At 39.4% G+C, this 19,271-nt stretch overlaps 1 protein-coding gene across 2 annotated transcripts in view; it reads right to left on the bottom strand.

Annotated features, from left to right (window-relative positions):
* SPMIP7 (sperm microtubule inner protein 7) overlaps positions 1-19,271 on the bottom strand; it is a 49,184-nt gene that overhangs the window by 16,288 nt on the left and 13,625 nt on the right. The window contains exons 3-7 of one of the 2 annotated variants that reach the window (XM_084797305.1): positions 13,593-13,669; positions 9,039-9,177; positions 7,410-7,477; positions 4,930-4,971; positions 4,270-4,377 (exon numbers count right to left, since the gene is read on the bottom strand). In XM_084797305.1, coding sequence (XP_084653431.1) covers positions 4,270-4,377; positions 4,930-4,971; positions 7,410-7,477; positions 9,039-9,177; positions 13,593-13,669 — 434 coding nt within the window. The remainder of the gene's footprint in view (positions 1-4,269; positions 4,378-4,929; positions 4,972-7,409; positions 7,478-9,038; positions 9,178-13,592; positions 13,670-19,271) is intronic. The other variant, XM_084797306.1, reaches the window with a different exon arrangement.

The raw sequence follows: 19,271 nt of genomic DNA on the forward strand, positions 1-19,271 counted from the left end.
AAAGAGAAAAGAAGAAGAAGAAGAAGAAGAAGAAGAAGAAGAAGAAGAAGAAGAAGAAGAAGAAGAAGAAGAAGAAGAAGAAGAAAAGAATGAAGCAAAGGAAAAAAAACACCCACATGACCAAAGTTGGAAAGATAATGCCCCCCTTGCTCTGGGGCGGGGGCGGGAAGGGCTTAGATCAGGGCACTGGAAGTCTACTCAGTGGCTTTTTGCCTCACTGAAGGACAGCATCATGACAAAGATAAAGGCATTGTTAAACAACAATCTTCTGGACCCTAAAGATGATGTTATAGGGCACTTCTAGGTAAGAAGTTCTTTTAAGTTGTGGAACTTCAAGGAACATCATGCTTGCATTTGAATGGGACAGTAGTTTTTTGTTTGTTTGTTGTTTGCTTGTTTGTTTCCTCCTTTGTGGCACAAAATCGAATTTTATATTTCTGGACTTCAGACTTTATGGAGATGAAATCATATTTTATAAACACTATAATTTTATTGTTAGCCCAGTGTAATATTGTGCAAAATACATAGCATTTAATTTGAGGCACATCTGTAGGTAGCAAAACTGCCATGTGGACAAATGAGAGAACAGCACAAACCTTCTTGGTTGGGGCGGGAAAGGAGACCACAAAGTTCTTGGGTCACAAGGCACAAGGAGCTCAGAAGAGTTCACTAGAAATCTCTCTCGAGGTTAGTGTGGACAAACACACAGGCATTTCCTATGCAGTTGTGTGTGTTACATACGATTATGTGTCACACCTCCCATGAACACTTCGTGATAAAAATGTAAAAGATTGGTTGTGTTAAAACGTTCTGTTAAAAAACAGATCAATCAAGAGAAGAAACTTTGCAACCTGGGACGCCCTCTGGCGCCCACATCGGAGAAGCACAGCTAGATGTCAGTTACAAGATTCTGCTTGGGGTCCTTGAACCACAAGTTTCAGTAAGATAGGCTAAACTGTACTCTCGCAAATTCTTCAAGGAGGTAGGTGTCCTGTTTTTACTTTAAAAAATTAAATGGTTCCTGTTTCATTTCAGTGTCTTTTAAGATTGATCTTAAAGTTTTTCTAGTAAGATCGTTTCACAAAACATTTCAAAATTTAAATATATACTTGAATAAAAGAAAACAGTTTTAAAATCTAACCCCTGATGAACATTTTAAGATTGGCTTTCTCCTCAAGTCCTTGCTTTCAGTTTTTTTTACAATTATCATTTAGAGAGCAATGATTTTGTTGCAGAATTTATGGAAGTTTACACTGACTTCTTCAGCTTTGCCAGGATGAGACAGGCAGCCTTCAACTGCCTTTGGATTGCCACGTGTGAAAGTGGCTTCTCTACAGTCATGGGTCACAAAGCAAAATCAGGTTTTCCTTTTTGTGTGTGTGAAATTATCTGCCCACTAAAATTTTTTTTAGCTTGTTGAAGGCAAATCTTTTTATTTTATTTTTTATGTTTACTTTAGTATAGTTCTTAGCATAGCTTACAGCCCTGGACAAACAGGTTTAACTTCTTTGATGAGAGCATTTAGATAAATGTACTAAAGCCAAAGGTAGTTTTGAAAGATATTTTACAGAGAGTAAAAAGAATTAGGCAAAATAAATAATAGAAACAAATAAACAACAGGAAATAAAACAAACACTTAAGAAATGATAGTATATAAAATGTGAGCTAAACTTTCACACAAACTCTGGTGCCCCATATTTGAACATGTCCCTTGGACGGAGATGCCTGTTGGCACTCAGAGGAAAGATAATAGGTCACCAAGGAAAGACTTGATACCGTATGAGCATATTCAGGGGGAGGAGGTCCCCCTCAGACACAGACTTAGGGGAGGGGAGGGGAGTAGGGGGGAAGTGGGAGGAAGGGAGGAATGGGAGGATATATGGGATGGGCTAACAACTGAGATGTAATATGTATAAATTAATAAAAATGTATTTAAAAAATGTGAGCTAATAACAAATTTATCTACATTGGCTTGTGGGCATAACATGTTTTTAAAGATAAAATTAATTAACATTTAAAATGTTGTGACAATTCATTCTGTGACTTTTTGAAGTTCTTGATAAGAGATGTCAATCATAGAAACCAATGTGACAGTGTCTTTGATATTTGGCAACTCGGTGTCATGGAAGAAAGGGAATAGAAAAAAATTTCAAAAAAGAAAGAGAATAGAACCTCTATTTCAATTTACTGCATAGACAAAATAATGTTTAAAAGGTGCCCTTCAGAATGGCTTTTCTTGTCATTGTGTCTAAACAACACTGTATGACAGCTACTTAGATGCAGGCAACAGTGTACTCTAGGCATGCCACAAGGAGGCTAGGAAGGGTGCACACAGTAGGTTTTAGCAAATAGTAAACTGTTTTATAAGTGGATTTGAGCATCCTCAAGTTTTAACTCCTGCTGCCATGAGCCTGTGTGTATATGCTGCATACTTTATAGCAGACATCAGCAACTGTGGAGGCTGAACAACACGTCCATCCTCTATAGCCTAGGGCACTTTAATACTTGGTCTTCAGTCAGTGGCACTCTTTGGGCAGTTATGAGGTATGCCCTTTCTGAAGATGCACATCACTGAAGCCAGTATCTAAGGTTTCAGAGCCTCATGCCATCCACAGGACTCTTCCTGTTTCCTTTGTGGTGAGCTCTCAGTTTGCTGCTCCAGCAGCTCCTGCCCAGACATGGTAGGTCCCTAGGTATCTGAAACCTAAGCCCCAATAAACCTCTACTTCTATGTATTGCTTTGGTCAGGAAGTCCCTTTGCAGCAACAGGAAAGCAACTAAGACAATAAAAAATATTTTATAACATCTAATATAGAGGGATGTATAGTAGTTTAACTTATTTTCTGACTTCGCCATAATGGTGCAAAAGTGGTATGTATTCAGTAGAAAGCATGCCCTGACTTTGAAGGTGAATCCTCTCCCTCGCTGGATCTATGTGATTCAGTTTTCTGTTCGGCTGCCATGGTACATTATGGAACCTTGAGACAGGTCCAAGTTTGCAGACAAGAGGAGTGCCCATACCACATGCATTGTGTGCTGCAAGGTGCAATGTTGCAAGGTGCAAATAACTTACGATGGCTTTGTCCAATCATAGGTCCAAGAAGGTCTGACTGAGGATATATATTCTAGGGCCCTGTTTTTTAAAATGTGCATCATGACCCATGTCATACAGCTGAATATGGCCATCTTAAAAATTTGGTAATAATAAAATGTTTCTGAATGCACCATCACCCAAAACGGACTCATACAATCAGTTTGTAATAAGCCTGAGGTGGTTCAGGAAGTGTGACCCATGTGTCATCATTTGACTTCAGCACTGCCTTGGTCTAAGCACACAACACAAGCTCTTTGCACTGCTCATGTCACCATGCCATGCAATGGCGGCACTGAAAACACACAGGCTCAGATTCCAGACTGTGTGCGCTAGAAACTGCAAGGCTTACTGTAGTATAGACACAATTTTCTGTTACCACAGAAATACTGTGATTCAGTTATGACAGAGACTTTTAGTAGCTTCATACCATCATTCTTAGCATGTAAATGTCAGATTATAGTATAGCTTTAGGATGTACAGTTAGGTAGTTTGAGTTTTAAAGAAAGATTTGTCTTTATTCATACATGAGTTTGTGTGACTGTGCACCACATGCCTGTGAGGGTTGGAAGAGTCCAGAAGGACTCGAGTCCTTTGGAGATAGAGCAGCAAGTGGTTGTGAGTGACCCGCCTCAGCTCTGGAAGCTAAACAAGAACAGGAAGCTCCCTTAAGCGCTGAGTCATCTCTCCAGCCAGAGAGTGTTTGATTTTGAAAATGACTGAGTTGTTGTTTTGACTTTTATTAAAAAAAAAAAACACCCGCTCAGTGAGTTTTTGCTTGTGGTTAAGACAGAATCACTTGTCATTTCTGCCATTTTATGCCCACTTCTATAAAGTGGTGTTTTTCAGCATTGATGGTTATAAGATCCAATGACTGATGACCTTCTTTCTGGTCAGCCAAGTCCCTTTATGAATGTTGTTGATCCCTGATGGCATTTTGTGACACAGCTATTGGATGGAGACACCGACGTCACACTCTTGAGTAGCTTGCTCAAGGAACTGCAGGTGAGCCCCCCCAAACTGTCATCTCTTAGGTGACCATTGGTTTTCTAGAAGCTCACATCGTTGTCCATAAGTTTGGCTAATACGAGGCAGAGCCATTTCTTTCCCTTTCATTTGTACTGCCATCCGCGAGTTTCATCCTTACTGATAGGGAAATGAGCAAGAATGGCACTCACCGGCTCGTGTTTGTGTAGAGCAGTTTAGAGTGCCGAGGCTTGGCCACAGAGGAGATGTCTCCAAACGGGTTGTCCACGTCATCGGCGTTTGTGCTCTGCACGTGGCCACTGAGGCAAGGACAAAGGAAAGTGGTAGGAAACTTAGATTAGTTGAGCAAAGCAAATAGGGGATGTTTTTACCTGTCAGATAGATCAAAAGCCCAAGAGGTAAAAATGTGACAGGTGACAATTGGAGTTGAAGCCAAGAAAGGTAGGGGGCCTCTGTTTTCAGAGTGTGAGGCCTCTACTCTGGGATCAAAAACTTGATCAGGAGAGACAGTGGCAGCTGCTCAGGGTCTGCAGCTCTGATGGGAACAGTTTTACCAATTACATGTCTTTCCTGATTGACAACACGAGGAGGAGCAACAAAAATATTTTATTTAGTAAAACATCCTACCTAAGGAAAGAGAAAACGGTGTCACCTCTCATTTTATAATTTAGTCAAAATCTCTAATAATGTCTTGATTAAACTTCCAGTACTACACAGACATTGACCATTCCAGCACCCACGGGAGCGTGTTAGAACTCGTATGTGAATCTAAGAGTGGACTGAGCACACAGAAGGAGCTACAGTTAGACTTATGTACAATATACATTAAAGTAATGAGAAATGTCACTTACGTATAGAGAGGAATGTATTTACTCCTACAACTTGGACTCACACTTAGAAAAAGAAAAAAAAATGTGCAGTTGAGTTATTGATATTTTATATAATCATCAAATTACTATAATAATTCTCAAATAGACAGGTCCTCAGAGATACAGAAATTGGCCTCTACAGTTTTGTTTCAGAAATAATGGAGTGGTTTTAGAGCATTCTATTGCTTTTTAATACTTTAGAATACATATCTGTCTGTCCCAGCCTGAGAGGCGTCTTGGTTGTTTTAGGTCTTAGAAACTGTGAGGGAAGCTCTTAATGAGCATGTATATAAAGGTTGATGTGTAAGCTCCTGGGGACAAGTTTCCACAGCACCAAGGTGAATGTTGAGTCCAGAGGAGTGGCATTAGTAAGAAACAAAGCTTTCAATTGTTTGTCGCCTAAGATCCTAAAAAATACAGTAAATCCATAAAAACCTCGATAAAAAGATGCAAGTAAAAGGTTTTCATCAACATCCATGCATTTCATTAACATGAGTGATTATACATGAGTGATTAATATGAAGCTGGGCTCCTTGATTGACACAGGCCCGTCAATTCCAGCACTTGGAGGCTGAATCAGGAGAATTAAGAGCTGGAAGTTAGATGTCTCATAAAAAAAGAACAAAATAAAAACTCAATCATATATTTTATTTATATAAGTGCTTAAGTGGAATTATCAACAATTCTAGCTTGCCATGTAGATGAGAAGGTTATTTTTTTTTAATGTTCCAATCTTAACACGAGTTATCCTTCAATTTATATACTAAAATCTATCTTAGGGTTTTATTACACATTTGAAAAGACAGTTTAATAATAATTCTAAAGTCTTGCATATTATATTTAGATATGGCTTAATACAATGCATTTTAAAATTTTTGTTAAAAATTTGAATTGAAACGTAATTACATCATTCCTCCAATCCATTTCCTTCCTCCAAGTCCTCCCAGGTGCGCTCTTTCTCTCTCTCCCTCCCTCTCTCCCTCTCTCTCTCTCTCTCTCTCTCTCTCTCTCTCTCTCTCACACACACACACACACACATACACACACAAAGATTTTTTTATTTATTTAATGTATACGAGTGCCTATCTGCATATACACCTGCATGCCAGAAGAGGACATCAGATCACATTGTAGATGGCTGTGAGCCATCATGTGATTGCTGGGAATTGAACTCAGAACCTCTGGAAGAACAGACAGTGCTCTTAACCACCAAGCCACCTCTCCAGCCCTGCTCTCTCTGGAAATTAATGCCTCTTTTTATTTGGTATGAATCTCTCTCTCTCCTTCCTTCCCTTTCCCCCTCTCCTAAACATATAAGTACAACCTGCTGAGTTTGTTTGGTGCTACTTATATGTATATGATTTCAGGGATGACCACTTGGTATTGGATCACCAACTAGGGGACTCACCCTTTGGGGGAGACTATTTCCTCCATTTCCTTTCACAGGACTTGGTATTCTTCTCAATATCAAGGGCAACAGGTACAGTGATCACTTCCTGGGGTTGTGCACTCTCCTCTGGTGGTGCCTGTCTGACTTACACCATTTTGCAAAACTGGCCACAGTGTTTGTTGAGAAGTACAGTTTCATGTACTTCTCTTGTGGCTCCTGGTTGTTTCGGATGCCTGCTGTGACTCACTATACACCAGAACACACACCATCCACTCGAGTACTGGATAAACTACTCAGGCCAATGAGCTAGAACATATTAGTTATGGTGACGTACTGAATCTCGACTTACACCCCTGAAAGAATGTGGGCATCAAGTGGCTTGAAGAGATGCAGTGAAATCAAAGAATGAAATATTTTATAGGAAAAAAGGAAAGGAAGAAGATATCTTCACTGTCACAGAGAAGAGAAGAGTTTATATTAAAACTCTTATTAGTAAATTAGTAAAGTCTTGAGGAGAATATTGATGAATCAAGCTGCATTTGAAATTAAGTTCTGCAAGAAGCATTCTAATAAAGAAGTGATAGGTGAGATAGAGACATTTCCATGTGTACTGTTTATAAAGGAAATTTCTGTTGTTATTACATTTATTCATTTATCGTGTGTGTGTGTGTGTGTGTGTGTGTGTGTGTGTGTGTGTGTGTGTGTGTGTGTGTGTTGGGATGCTACGAAGGCTTTGGCATATTTGTAAAGGCCAGAAGCAACTTTTGGGAGTGAGTTCTCTCCTTCCATCATGTAGGTTGTTCATTGTACATACTCATGCAAATTTGTCCTAACTTTAAAACGTACATTTAATAGTGTCCATTTTGAGGGTAGAGGGAGGCCAGGTGTTGCAGAGCAACTAAAGTGGGATTTGGGTTCTCTTCTCAGCCCCAGGACTGCTGGATAATGGTCTCTGGGACACTCCTCATCTGAAGGCAGGCCCTTCTACCCTCAGTGGAGGTATCAGGGGTTTAGTGGTGAGGATAAAGATAGCAAGGATGACACACAAAATTACAAAGGAAATCAAACTTACAAAGTGATTGGTTTGGTTGGCGCTGAGAAAAATCTCGTCTGAAATCTGTCCCAGAGTCCTCCGATCATCTAGAACCATTAATGTAATAAGCAAAACCTTTAATGATCTCATTGCAATTTTATAGACTCAAGCTTTGGTTCCTTACCAGACTCCTCACATCAGAGCTGAGCCTAAATCCTGGGAAAGCCCTTCCCAGGCATCTTAGCCATTCTGGGTGGGGTGAGGCTTTGCCTTCTGAGTGTCTGGATCTTGACTCTTTGCTCAAACTTCTACTCCTATCCTATTCTTCATGATGGAATATGCCCCTTGTCCACCTTCTCTAGGTGACACTGGGGTCCCCATGTGAAAGATTTAGCTTCAGTTTCCCTTTGAGACTCTCTGCAACCTTCTCTTTACAGCTTTGCACAGAGCCTGAGTTAGGAAAAGCATCTTACCTGAGCAGGTCTTTAGAGATTCAAATCAGTTAACACAGAGGAAATTTAATAAAATGACCAGTTAATATGAGACATAAAATTCCTTTGAAGAAAATGAAAAATCCTTAAAAGATAAATGAAGCCTATACAATTTTTACCCTTTAGCTGATTTTTTTTACTTCTATTTAACAAGCTGATGTTTGAGTGCTTATATTACAGCTACGTTTTTCCCTCTCATTATTTCTTTCTCTATGAAAGTGGAAGACACTTCACAGGGGAATATGGGCTTCCTAATGGGGGCTCAGGGACTTCGTAGGGTGTAATTGGTTTCCCTCTTTTTACTGTGGACTTTATATCTTCTGAAGCTTCGTTATGAGATGTCATCCAATAGCTGACCAGACATGCGCTGTGAGCTGTGGCACCAAGGACAAGGGGACAAGGAAACAGGAGATGTTTTGCTAGCATGAAGCAGGGCATCTGAGCCAGCATTGGGAGGACCAAAGTCAGGACTTCACGAATGCTTGGGGTTCATCTTGGCACAAAGTTGTTAAAGTGATGGGACATTACAGGGCCCAGCAGGGAACATGGTGGAACTGGGCCTTGAGAGGTCACTAGAAAGGGAAAGTAACACATAACAGACAAGTGACAGAGTATTGGCTACATGTCTTGTCAAATGGCTTGCATTCTATGTTTGGAAAAAGATGGGCATAATCAGTGTAGTAAGTCAGACAGATCCGTACTCTAGAGAAAGTGCTCCAGCTCCGATAGGGATCTGGGACCAATAGTTCACATGACAAATTCTTTTTAACATTTAGAGACAGAATCTATGGCCATCTCTCTGAGAGTTCTGTGTGCTTTGTTATGTCACAGAACTTGCAACAAAGAGCAGTCTCCAACGTATGGGTCACCCTCTTCTGCTTAAAGAGTGAACAGCTAAGTTCTAGATTCTGTCTCCAGCACTATGCTCAGCATGGATTATCGGAAAGAATGACATCTTCATGTCTCCTTCACTACTTAACATTCTTATTTAATTTTCTAAATGAATAGCCACAACCAATGGATTTGAGGGAAAGGTCATTGAATAGTCAACATTTTCAGTACTGGCAATGAGAAAATGTTTACAGTTACTAATGACCTATGATTATATCACTTTCAGTTTGAGTTAGTTTGCAGTCACAGCGAGAAGTGGGTTCCGCGGTCAGGGATGCTCACCGACCTGGGTTATGGCTGGCAGTCTCTCATATCTTTTCAGTGTAAAACACTGTGAGATTTGGTCTGCAGCTCTTTCCACTGTTGTCTCTTCTGGATCAGGTTTTGGTGGGAGCATCTTGTCCCAAGGAACATGTTCATAAGCTCTGGGGAATTAGTAAACAAGGACATATTTAATAAAGTATACACAAAGCACATATTTGCCGCAGGGTAGAAAGACTGCCCGATTTAACAAATAAGTAATATCTTTGAAAATTGATTTTGGAAGCCAGGAGGTCAGGTGGGCAAGCTTCATTCCCCATCCTGTCCTCCATTCCAACCTTGTAGGTTATCCTCAGCTGTGCAGCGTATTGCTACAAAATGTGGCTGCTGTGGCTTCTCCTACCTCTCAGTCCCCATTCCCAGGGCACTAAGAGGATCCTTGTGGCAGACTCAACTTTCCTTCTTCCCGTAGGCCCTCTCACCTGCCTCCCGTGTTTAGGCCATACCCATTCCATCCTATCAGCTCTCAATTTCTAGAAATATAGTCTATCTGGGATCCCCAGTGGCTGCACATGGCAGGCTCTCAGGAGCACTCCTTACTATAAAACCCACAGCCACCACACTCTCCTGAGATCCAGAGAGAGCAATGCAAATCCAATGAATGGAATACCCACCGAAAAAGGACAAGGCCATATATCAAACCTAGGATTATAATCATCCCAAACCCAGATGCCTAGATGCCAGTGTCAAAGCACAATAACAACTGAGATCATTTGTTTTCAATAGAGGCAAACAAGACGACCACAGTGGGTGCTGAGAGATGCAATACAGCTGAAACAGAAGACCAAAACTTCAAAATATCTATTATGATTATGTTTAAGGTCTTTAAAGAATATGTAAACAAACCCATTAGTGAAATCTATAAAAAAAAACAGTGGAATGAAATGAATAAAACAGTTCAAATGGACTCACCGAAGAAAACACAAACTGAGGTAAGACTGGAAACAAAATATTTAGAAACTCTAAAAGGAAACTCAGAGGCAGGCCTTACCAAGAGATTAAAAGAGGTGGAAGGTAGAGAGCTTCAGATGGTGAGGACAAGATAGAAGAAATGATACCTCACTCAAAGAAAATCTTCAAGGCACAAAACATCCAGGAAATCTGAGACACCATGAAAAGACAAATGTTATGAGTAATAGGAAAAGTGAACAAAGAAACCCAGGTCAAAAGCATAGAAAATATTTTAAACAAAATTATTGAAGAAAATTCCACTAACCTAAAGAAGGAGATGCTTTCAAGGTACCAGAAGCATACACAATAATAAAAATACTAGATGTATAGAACAAAGAAAATACTAAAGGCATCAAGGGAAAAAGACCAAATAACATATAAAGGCAGATGTATTTGGATAACACTAGGCTTCTTAATGGAAACACTAAAAACTAGAGGGGCCTAGACAGATGTGCTAGATTCTAAGGGACAGATGCCAGCCTAGATTATTATATCCAGTGAAACTTTCAGTCAACCATAGATGGAGAAAGAAATCCCACAATAAAATCAAATATAAACAGCATCTATCTACAAATCCAGCACTATAGGAAGTACTATAAGAAAAATTTCAAGCTGAAACGGTTAATCACACCCAAGAAAATACAGGAATAAATAAATAACCCTAGACCAACAAAACAAGAGGAGGAGAAAACATACAACATAATAATGGAAATACACAAACACTATTCATTGATATCTCTCAATATTAGTGATCCTAATTGCCCAACAGAAAGACACAGGTTAACAGACTGGATTAAAAATAGAATCAATGCTTTTGGTGCACCCAAGAAAAACACCTTAACATCAAAACATATAACCTCACAGTATATTTTCTTTTTAGAAGTTCATGAAACTTTCTCCAAAATTTACCACATGCTGGACACAAAGCAAGTCTCAATAGATCTAAGATAATTGAAATCATGCTCTGTATGCTATCTGATCTCTACAGACTAATCTAGATATCAGTTAACAGAAACAAGAGAATGCTTACAAACTTGTGGGAACTGACTACATGAAAAACGTGTCTAAAAAGTATTAAGAAAGAAATTTAAAACTGTTTAGAATTTAATGAAAGTTAAAATGAAAATATAACATACCCAACCTTTTGGAACACAATGAAGGCAACTAGCTCTAAGAGACAAGTTTATGACATTAAGTGCCTACATTAAAATCGGAGAGATCTCATATTAGTAAAATTCGAAAAATCTCATATTAGGAAGTTAATAGCACACCTGAAAGATCTAGAGCAAAAAGAAGAAATAACACCCAAAAGGAATAGATGACAAGAAATAATCAAAATCAGAGCTGAAATCAACAAAACTGAAATGAACAAACAACAAAAAACCATGAAGAATCAATGAACCATAGTTGGTTCTTTGAGAAAATCAATAAGATTAATAAACCCTTAGACAAATTAACTAAAAAACAGTGAGAGTAAGTTAACAAAATTAGAAATATAAAGGAGAGCATAGAAACAGTACAGAGAACAATCTTAAGAACATACTTTAAGCCAGGCACATGTGTTTAATCCCAGCACTCGGGAGGCAGAGGTGGGCAGATCTTTGTGAGTTCGAGGCCTGCCTGGTCTACAAAGCGAGTCCAGGACAGTCAAGGCTACACAGAGAAACCCTGTCTTGAAAGACAACAACAACAACAACAACAACAACAACAACAACAACAACAAACATGAACACATTTTAAAAACCAAATTGGAAAAGCTAAAAGGAAATGATTAATTTCATAAAAGAAGGTCTACTACAGCTAATAAGAAACTTGAATAGAAAAGTCAGAGGCAAGCCTCACCAACAGAATACAAGAGATTGGAGAGATCTAGTTGAATTGTTGGCTAAAGGGACCCATGCAAACTTCCAAACAACCCAGGCTGTGGTCAAGGCTATTTGCTCTTTACAAACTTGTGGTAAGGCTCTATTGCTAAAGACACCATCTATATAACTCATTGAACATGGAAATGTCAAACTGATGTCTAAACAGGGCCCAAACCTCTACATGCTAATGTCTTTCATACAGGAAAGTGCACTGCATGCTACCAAAGGACAAAGGTAAAATCCAAGACAGATACAAACCTTTTGATTTACAATGGTGACCTGCCTACACTCTGTGATGGTACAATAGTGGCACCAAGCTTGTGAGAATAACAAACTAGTACCTGATACTTGGTTTAAGGCCTGCTCTATGAGATGGAACCCATCCCTGACACTGACCAAGAACCTGAGACTAGATAGGACAGGGACTGAGGGGAAAACCAATGTGACTGCTCTCCTGAAAGAATATAACAATAAAATGCCTTGTAATCACATCCTGCTATACTCATAGACCAGTAGCTTGCTCAACCATCCTCAGAGAAGCTTCCTTCTGCAGCAGATGGGAACAAACACAGAGATGCACTGCTGGACAATGTGCAGAAAGTGAGATATCTTGGAGCGCTCAGCCCTGAATGGCATTTCCCCATCAAAGTCTTCTCATTAGGGCTCATGGAACCCTGGAGGAGAGGAAGGAGAAAAACTGTAAAAGGCAGAGGGGGCATAAAGGAAACCTCCTCCTGATGACTGAGCATACTCTCTACACTCTTAACTACTCTCCTTTATTCCTGGGCTAATCATCTTTAAAAACAGGTTCTCCAGCCCATGGGTTTTATCAACTGTAATCTGGACATGTGCTCCCGAGAACCTACCCTGTCATCCCATTTACATGCCTTAGGAACCCTTGAAAGAAAATGACATCAAAGACCACCAGAGACCTCCACTACTGTAGAATAAGGAGCATCTAGTCTGCTTTGAGGAGTGATATGTCTTACATTTGGTTACTCTCTTAGAGAAGACCACATCTATGCTGCCACGTGTGTGATTCTTCGGAAAGCATCTTTCTCTTAGACCTTGTGCTTAAAGTCTATAGAAGTGATATTTTTATTAAGCCCCAAGTCTGCTTCATAAACCGGCTAGTTCTAAAATTCGTTCCTCTACCTGTGTTACGAATCCACATTTTCCTTAAGCCGTGCTCAATAGATCTACTAAGAACTCAGACTGCCGAGCACAAGAGTGGGGAGCTTGGCCTCTGGTTCCTGCCCCATGATGTGTTGACACGTTGATTCCATGAATTATCTTCCAGTAAGTTTTCTCCAACACTGTTCCCTGTGACAATGTGGTTGTTTTTTCTCCTCCCTTCACTTCCCCACTCTCTGAATTTTGCTTGTATTGTCATGGTTTCCCCTCCCCTCCCTTCCCCTCCCCTCCCTTCCCCTCCCCTCCCTTCCCCTCTCTTCCCTTCCCGTCCACTCCTCTATCTCTCCCCCTCCATCCTCTCCCTGCTCCTTTGTCTTTCTGCGTGCATGGATTACAGGTGTGAACACATGTCTTCTTCAAGCCATGATATTTTGGTTATTTCGTCAACATGAATGACTTAGTGCCTTTGTTTGATGTTTTTTGAATTACTCACATGAACCAGATCATTATTGACATATGCATCATTAAAAATTAAAATAAGCTTTCATTGTGGAAAAAAAAAAGCTTACTTCTGTGTTGAGGATTTGTAAAATGCATCCTTTATATTATACTTCTTGCCGTCCTTGACAAGTGGTTCACTCTCATCCTACAAAATAGGAACAAAAAGTTAAAACAGACCAAACACGAAGAGAATTGCTATTTTTTTTATTTCTTTACTCTTCAAGATGTACATTATGATGTATACATAGTTTAATGATTAACAAACTCAGATTCCTTAACACATCTGGCTTCTTTTTAAAATCACAGCAAACAACACATCTATCATCTATAGTCACCATGATATGCATCTTGTCTTCAGAACATACTTGTCTTTGTATGTTATCCTCATATTGTATTCTCTTACCAACATCCTCCCATTTTTTCTATACTCACCCTGTGCTTTTTTTTAAATGGCTTCTCTTATATTCCACACATAAATAAGAAAATAAATATTTCTCTTTATGTGTCTGGTTTATTTGTCTTAGCATAACATCGTGTTGTTGCAAACAGTAGGCCTACAGTTTATGCCTGAGTAATATTCCAGTGTATGTGCATGTATCAAATTTTCTTTACACATTCATCTCTAGATGGATGCTTGGGTGATCAACCACACTTTACTTTATAGATTGTTTCTTCACCTCGGCAAGGGTCACGTGCCTGTAATTTCAGCACTTAGGCCATGGAGATCGGAGAAATTAGAAAAAAAGGCCAGCCTCAGCCACAGAGCCAGTTTGGGGTTATTCAGGACTACATGATATGTGTTTCAAAAATCCTAATAAACTTAATTAAAAATTAAATAATCATACTGTGTATAAATTCTGCATCTGATCGATTTCTAACTTCATATGCTTTAGCAGTCTTTCATGTATTTGATTTGATTTAGTAATTTTTCTAATATCTTAAGATTGAAACATATCAATTCCTTGTTTTGTATTCTAATCACGTAAAGCTAAAATTTCTTCTTAGCAAAATCTTAATTGTATTATACCCAAGTGGATATATTGTGTCTTATCATCTTTTAAATACTTTCTAACTTCCCTTAAATCTCTTCTTTGACCCACAAATAATCAGAAATATGCTCAATTTTGAAATATTTTCCATTTTCCTAAGTATCTGTTTGTTGATGATAAGTGAACACTGCAGTGTATTGAGAACATTATGTAGAATTGCTTCGGTAATGATTTTTCACAATGTGGTGATGGAATTCATGGCCCTGCAAATGGTAGGCAAGTGATCAGCCCCTAAACTTCATCTTCTTCCCTACTGTGATCATTTTAAATGCACTAAGACTTAGCTAATTTCACACACAGTCTCTATTATGGCAGTGTGCATACCCTGTGCATTTGAAACCACATCTTTTTCTTTTTTATTATTTAATTAATTTATTCAGATTATATCTAAATTGTTTTCCCCTCACTTGTATCCACTCATTCCTCCCTCCCTCCCTCCCTCCCTCCCTCCCTCCTTCCCACTTTTACCCTATTCCCCTTCCCTAGGTCTATGACCGAGGGGGACCTCCTCCCCCACTTTATGGTCATAGGCTATCAAGTCTTATCTTGGTAGCCTGCTTATCCTTTCTCTGAGTGCCACCAGGCCTCCTCACCACGGAGAAGTGGTCAAATATGAGGCACCAGAGTTCATGTCCAAGTCAGTCCCCACTCTCCACATAACTGTGGAGAACCTCCTGTCCATTGGCTAGATTTGAGTAGGGGTTCGATGTTTACTGCTTGTATTGTCCTTGGTTGGTGCAGTAGTTTGAGCAGACACCCCTGGGCCCTGATCCACCTGTTATAATGTTCTTCTTGTAGGTTTCTAGGACTCTCTGGGTCCTTCTATTTTCCCATTCTCCCATACTTATTTCATCTAAGGTCCCAATAGAATGTCCTCACATCTATCCAAATCTCCTGGTAACTGAAGACTTTCATGGGACATCCCTTTTGGGCTAGTGCTCAATTATAAGTGAGTATATACCATGTGAGTCTTTCTGTTTCTGTGTTAACTCACTCAGTATGATCATTTCTAGTTCCATCCATTTGTCCACAAATTTCTGGATTTCCTTGTTTTTAATAGCTGAGTAGTAGTCCATAGTGTAAATGTACCATAGTTTCTTTATCTATTCTTCACCTGAGGGACACTTCGGCTGTTTCCATGTTCTGGCTATTATGAATAAGGCTGTTAAGAACATGCTTGAGCTTATGTCCTTGTTGTGTGGTGGAGCATTTTCTGGGTATATTCCAAGGAGTAGAATAGCTGGGTCTTGCGGAAGCCCTATTCCCAGTTTTCTGAGAAAGCATCAGATAGATTTCCAAAGTGGTTGTGCAAGTTTGCATTCCCACCAGCAATGAAGGAGTGTTCCTCTCTCCCCACATCCTCGCTAGCATGTGCTGTCACTTGAGTTTTTTTATCTTAGCCATTCTGATGTGTGTAAGATGGAATCTCAGAGTTGTTTTGATTTCCATTTCTCTGATGACTAAGGACATTGAACATTTCTTTAAGTGTTTCTCAGCCATTCGATATTCCTCTGTTAAGAATTCTCTGTTTAATTCTGAGTCCCATTTCTTAATTGGGTTGTTTGGTTTGGTGATGTTTAATTTCATGAGTTCTTTATATATTTTGGACATTAGACCTTCGTCAGATGTAGGGTTGGAGCAGATCTTTTCCCAGTCTGTAGGCTGTCACTTTGTTCTGTTGACAGTGTCTTCTGCCTTACAGAAGCTTCTCTGCCTCATGAGGTCCCATTTATTAATTGTTGACTTTAGAGCCTGGGCTGTTGGTGTTCTATTCACGAAGTTGTCTCCTGTGCCAATGGAAAATGCATCTTTCTTTGATTGGGTTCAATGTTAAAGAAATGTCAGGGACTTGGAAGAATTAGCTCTGTTGTTTATATAAGATCAGGCTTTTTTGTGTAGTTGCCAACTGACTGTACAGTGGTGTTAAATTCCAAATGACACAGAAATTGTACATGCTTCCTTTAGCGGTCTTTTAATTCTAGCTGAGTGTGCCTTGGATACATTCATTTTTGAACCTCAGGTTTTCTTGACAAACTGACCAAAAGAAGAAACTTTATATGTTGGAACAATTTTTTTGTCTTGAAATCTATTTAGTTTGATCCTAAAATATCTACTACCGACTGTCTAAACTTAATTATGTTGTCAACACTCTTAACGGATTAACTTTTAAGGTATTTGCATCTAGTGTTTATAGTATGCCTGTTGCAGATAGTGTATAATGTGTCTTGTTCTGTCATCTTTTGACAACTTCTGTATTCTATTGTAGCTATTGACATATTGAGACCAGGTTTGAACTTTTATATCAGTTCTCAGCCCTCTATCTATGTTTCTCATTCTCTGTTCACTCTTTGTTGCTTTGAAACAGTATTAATTTGTAATCCATTTGCTTTTACTTTACCCCTGCCACCACATTGTAATATTCTGGAGAGTACACTACCTGTGAACTTTAAGAGAAATGTTACATTTTTTTTATCATAAGATTGAATTTACATATACTAGAAGGAAAAGAACTTTTAGTGTCCAATTTTTTATAAGGCACATCTATTGGGAATTTATTTTCTTTTTTCTTCACTCAAAAAATTCTTTATTTCACATTCTAATATATTCAATACATTTGGGCCTCCAAATATACCCATGCTCTAAACTTGGAAAAGGGTAATTTACTTTCTAGATGGAGTTAAATTGCTCATCCAGTGACCAGAGAATGAGAACAATTATCCTGAACATTCTATGGCACAGTTTAATCACAATTGTCATGAAACTGGGAGACAAGCAGAAGGCTACAGCACAATCATTCTTCATGATGAGCAGATTCATCCCATCTTCAGGTAGCTTAGAAGATGAAGACTGATGCCATCAGCCAAAGAATGCAGTTAAGGGTTATGTAGGTTGGCTGGACTGCACTGAGACTTTTGAACTACACACACATGTCTTTTGTTAAAATTAATGGAACTTTAGAAGTTGTTTCTTCAAAACTTTTTTCTACTTTCCCTCCCTCTCCTATTATAAATTTTGGACTCCAATTAGCGTGTATGGGGCTTTTTCAAACTGTCCTCACAGTATATGATATTTTCTGTTGGTTTTAATTTCTCCCCTTCTTTAACTACATTCCCCTAACCTTCGTGTTCAAAATAACTTAAAATATAATTAAAATTAAAACAAAAAACTTTACAAAAGTTTAAAATAAGCGTAAACATTTATTTTCAAAATGTCAATACTTCCCCTGGTCAGTCATACTTTTTCTGTTTTTAAGCCCATGAGCCTATATGACTTTTAAATTTTTGTCCTCCCCTCCCCACCAGATCTGAGGACCGAACCCAGGGCAAGCAATTGTTGCTTCCACCCGTTCTCATGTGTGTTTCATATCTCCTCAAATCCATAGTTATTCAACTCTATCGAATCCATTATTACATATTTAGAACACAAAGTAAAAGCTTCTTTTGCAAAAACATTGATTACTTCGGTCTTCTGAAAGTATACCAGCTTCAGAGCCAGTGAGGAATTCGGGCTGGCCTTACCTTTTCTCTAAGTTTTAAATCACTTTTGAGGGGCGCAGAGCTAAACAGAGAATTCTCAACAGAGGAATATCAAATGGCTGAGAAACACTTAAAGAAATGCTCGACCTCCTTAGTCATCAGAGAAATGCAAATCAAAACGACACTGAGATTCCATCTTACACCCATCAGAATGGCTAAGATCAATAACTCAACTGACACCTCATGCTGGCGAGGGTGTGGAGAAAGAGGAACACTCCTGCATTGCTGGTGGGAATGCAAACTAGTACAACCACTTTGGAAAGCTATCTGGTGCTTTCTCAGAAAAATGGGAATAGGGCTTCCTCAAGACCCAGCTATTCCACTCCTTGGAATATACCCAGAGGATGTACTACTACACAACAGGGACATATGCTCAACCATGTTCATAGCTGCCTTATTCATAATAGCCAGAACTTGGAAACAACCTACGTGTCCCTCTATAGAAGAATGGATAAAGAAACTGTGGTACATTTACACTATGGAATACTACTCAGCTATTAAAAACAAGGAATTTCCAAAATTGGTGGACAAATGGATTGAACTAGAAATTGTCATAATGAGTGAGTTCACACAGAAGCAAAAAGAGCTAAATGGTATATACTCACTTATATCGAGACACTAGTCCAAGGTGTACGTCCCCATGAAAAACTGTACCTACCAGAATAGTGGGTAAGAGGGGAGGACATCCTATTGAAACTTTAGGTGTGAGAAACCTGGGAGAAAGAGGAAATGGAAGGACCCAGTGGGTCCTGGAAAACTACAGGCGAGTCTGGGCCCTGGGGCCCTCTGCAAACTGTGGCAACAGCCAAGGAAAAAATAGGCAGTAAAAACCTTGAACCCCTACCCGGACTAGCCGATGGACATTCTCCACTGTTGAGTGGAGAAGGAGATCTAACTTTCACACAAACTCTGGTGCCCCATATTTGAGCATGTCCCTTGGACGGAGATGCCTGGTGGCACTCAGAGGAAAGATAAGAGGTCACCAAGGAGAGACTTGATACCGTATGAGCATATTCAGGGGGAGGAGGTCCCCCTCAGACACAGACTTAGGGGAGGGGAGGGGAGTAGGGGGGAAGTGGGAGGAAGGGAGGAATGGGAGGATACATGGGATGGGCTAACAACTGAGATGTAATATGTATAAATTAATAAAAATGTATTTAAA

Source organism: Acomys minous, assembly GCF_964271855.1.
Source record: "Acomys minous genome assembly, chromosome: 10".
NCBI lineage: Eukaryota > Metazoa > Chordata > Mammalia > Rodentia > Muridae > Acomys > Acomys minous.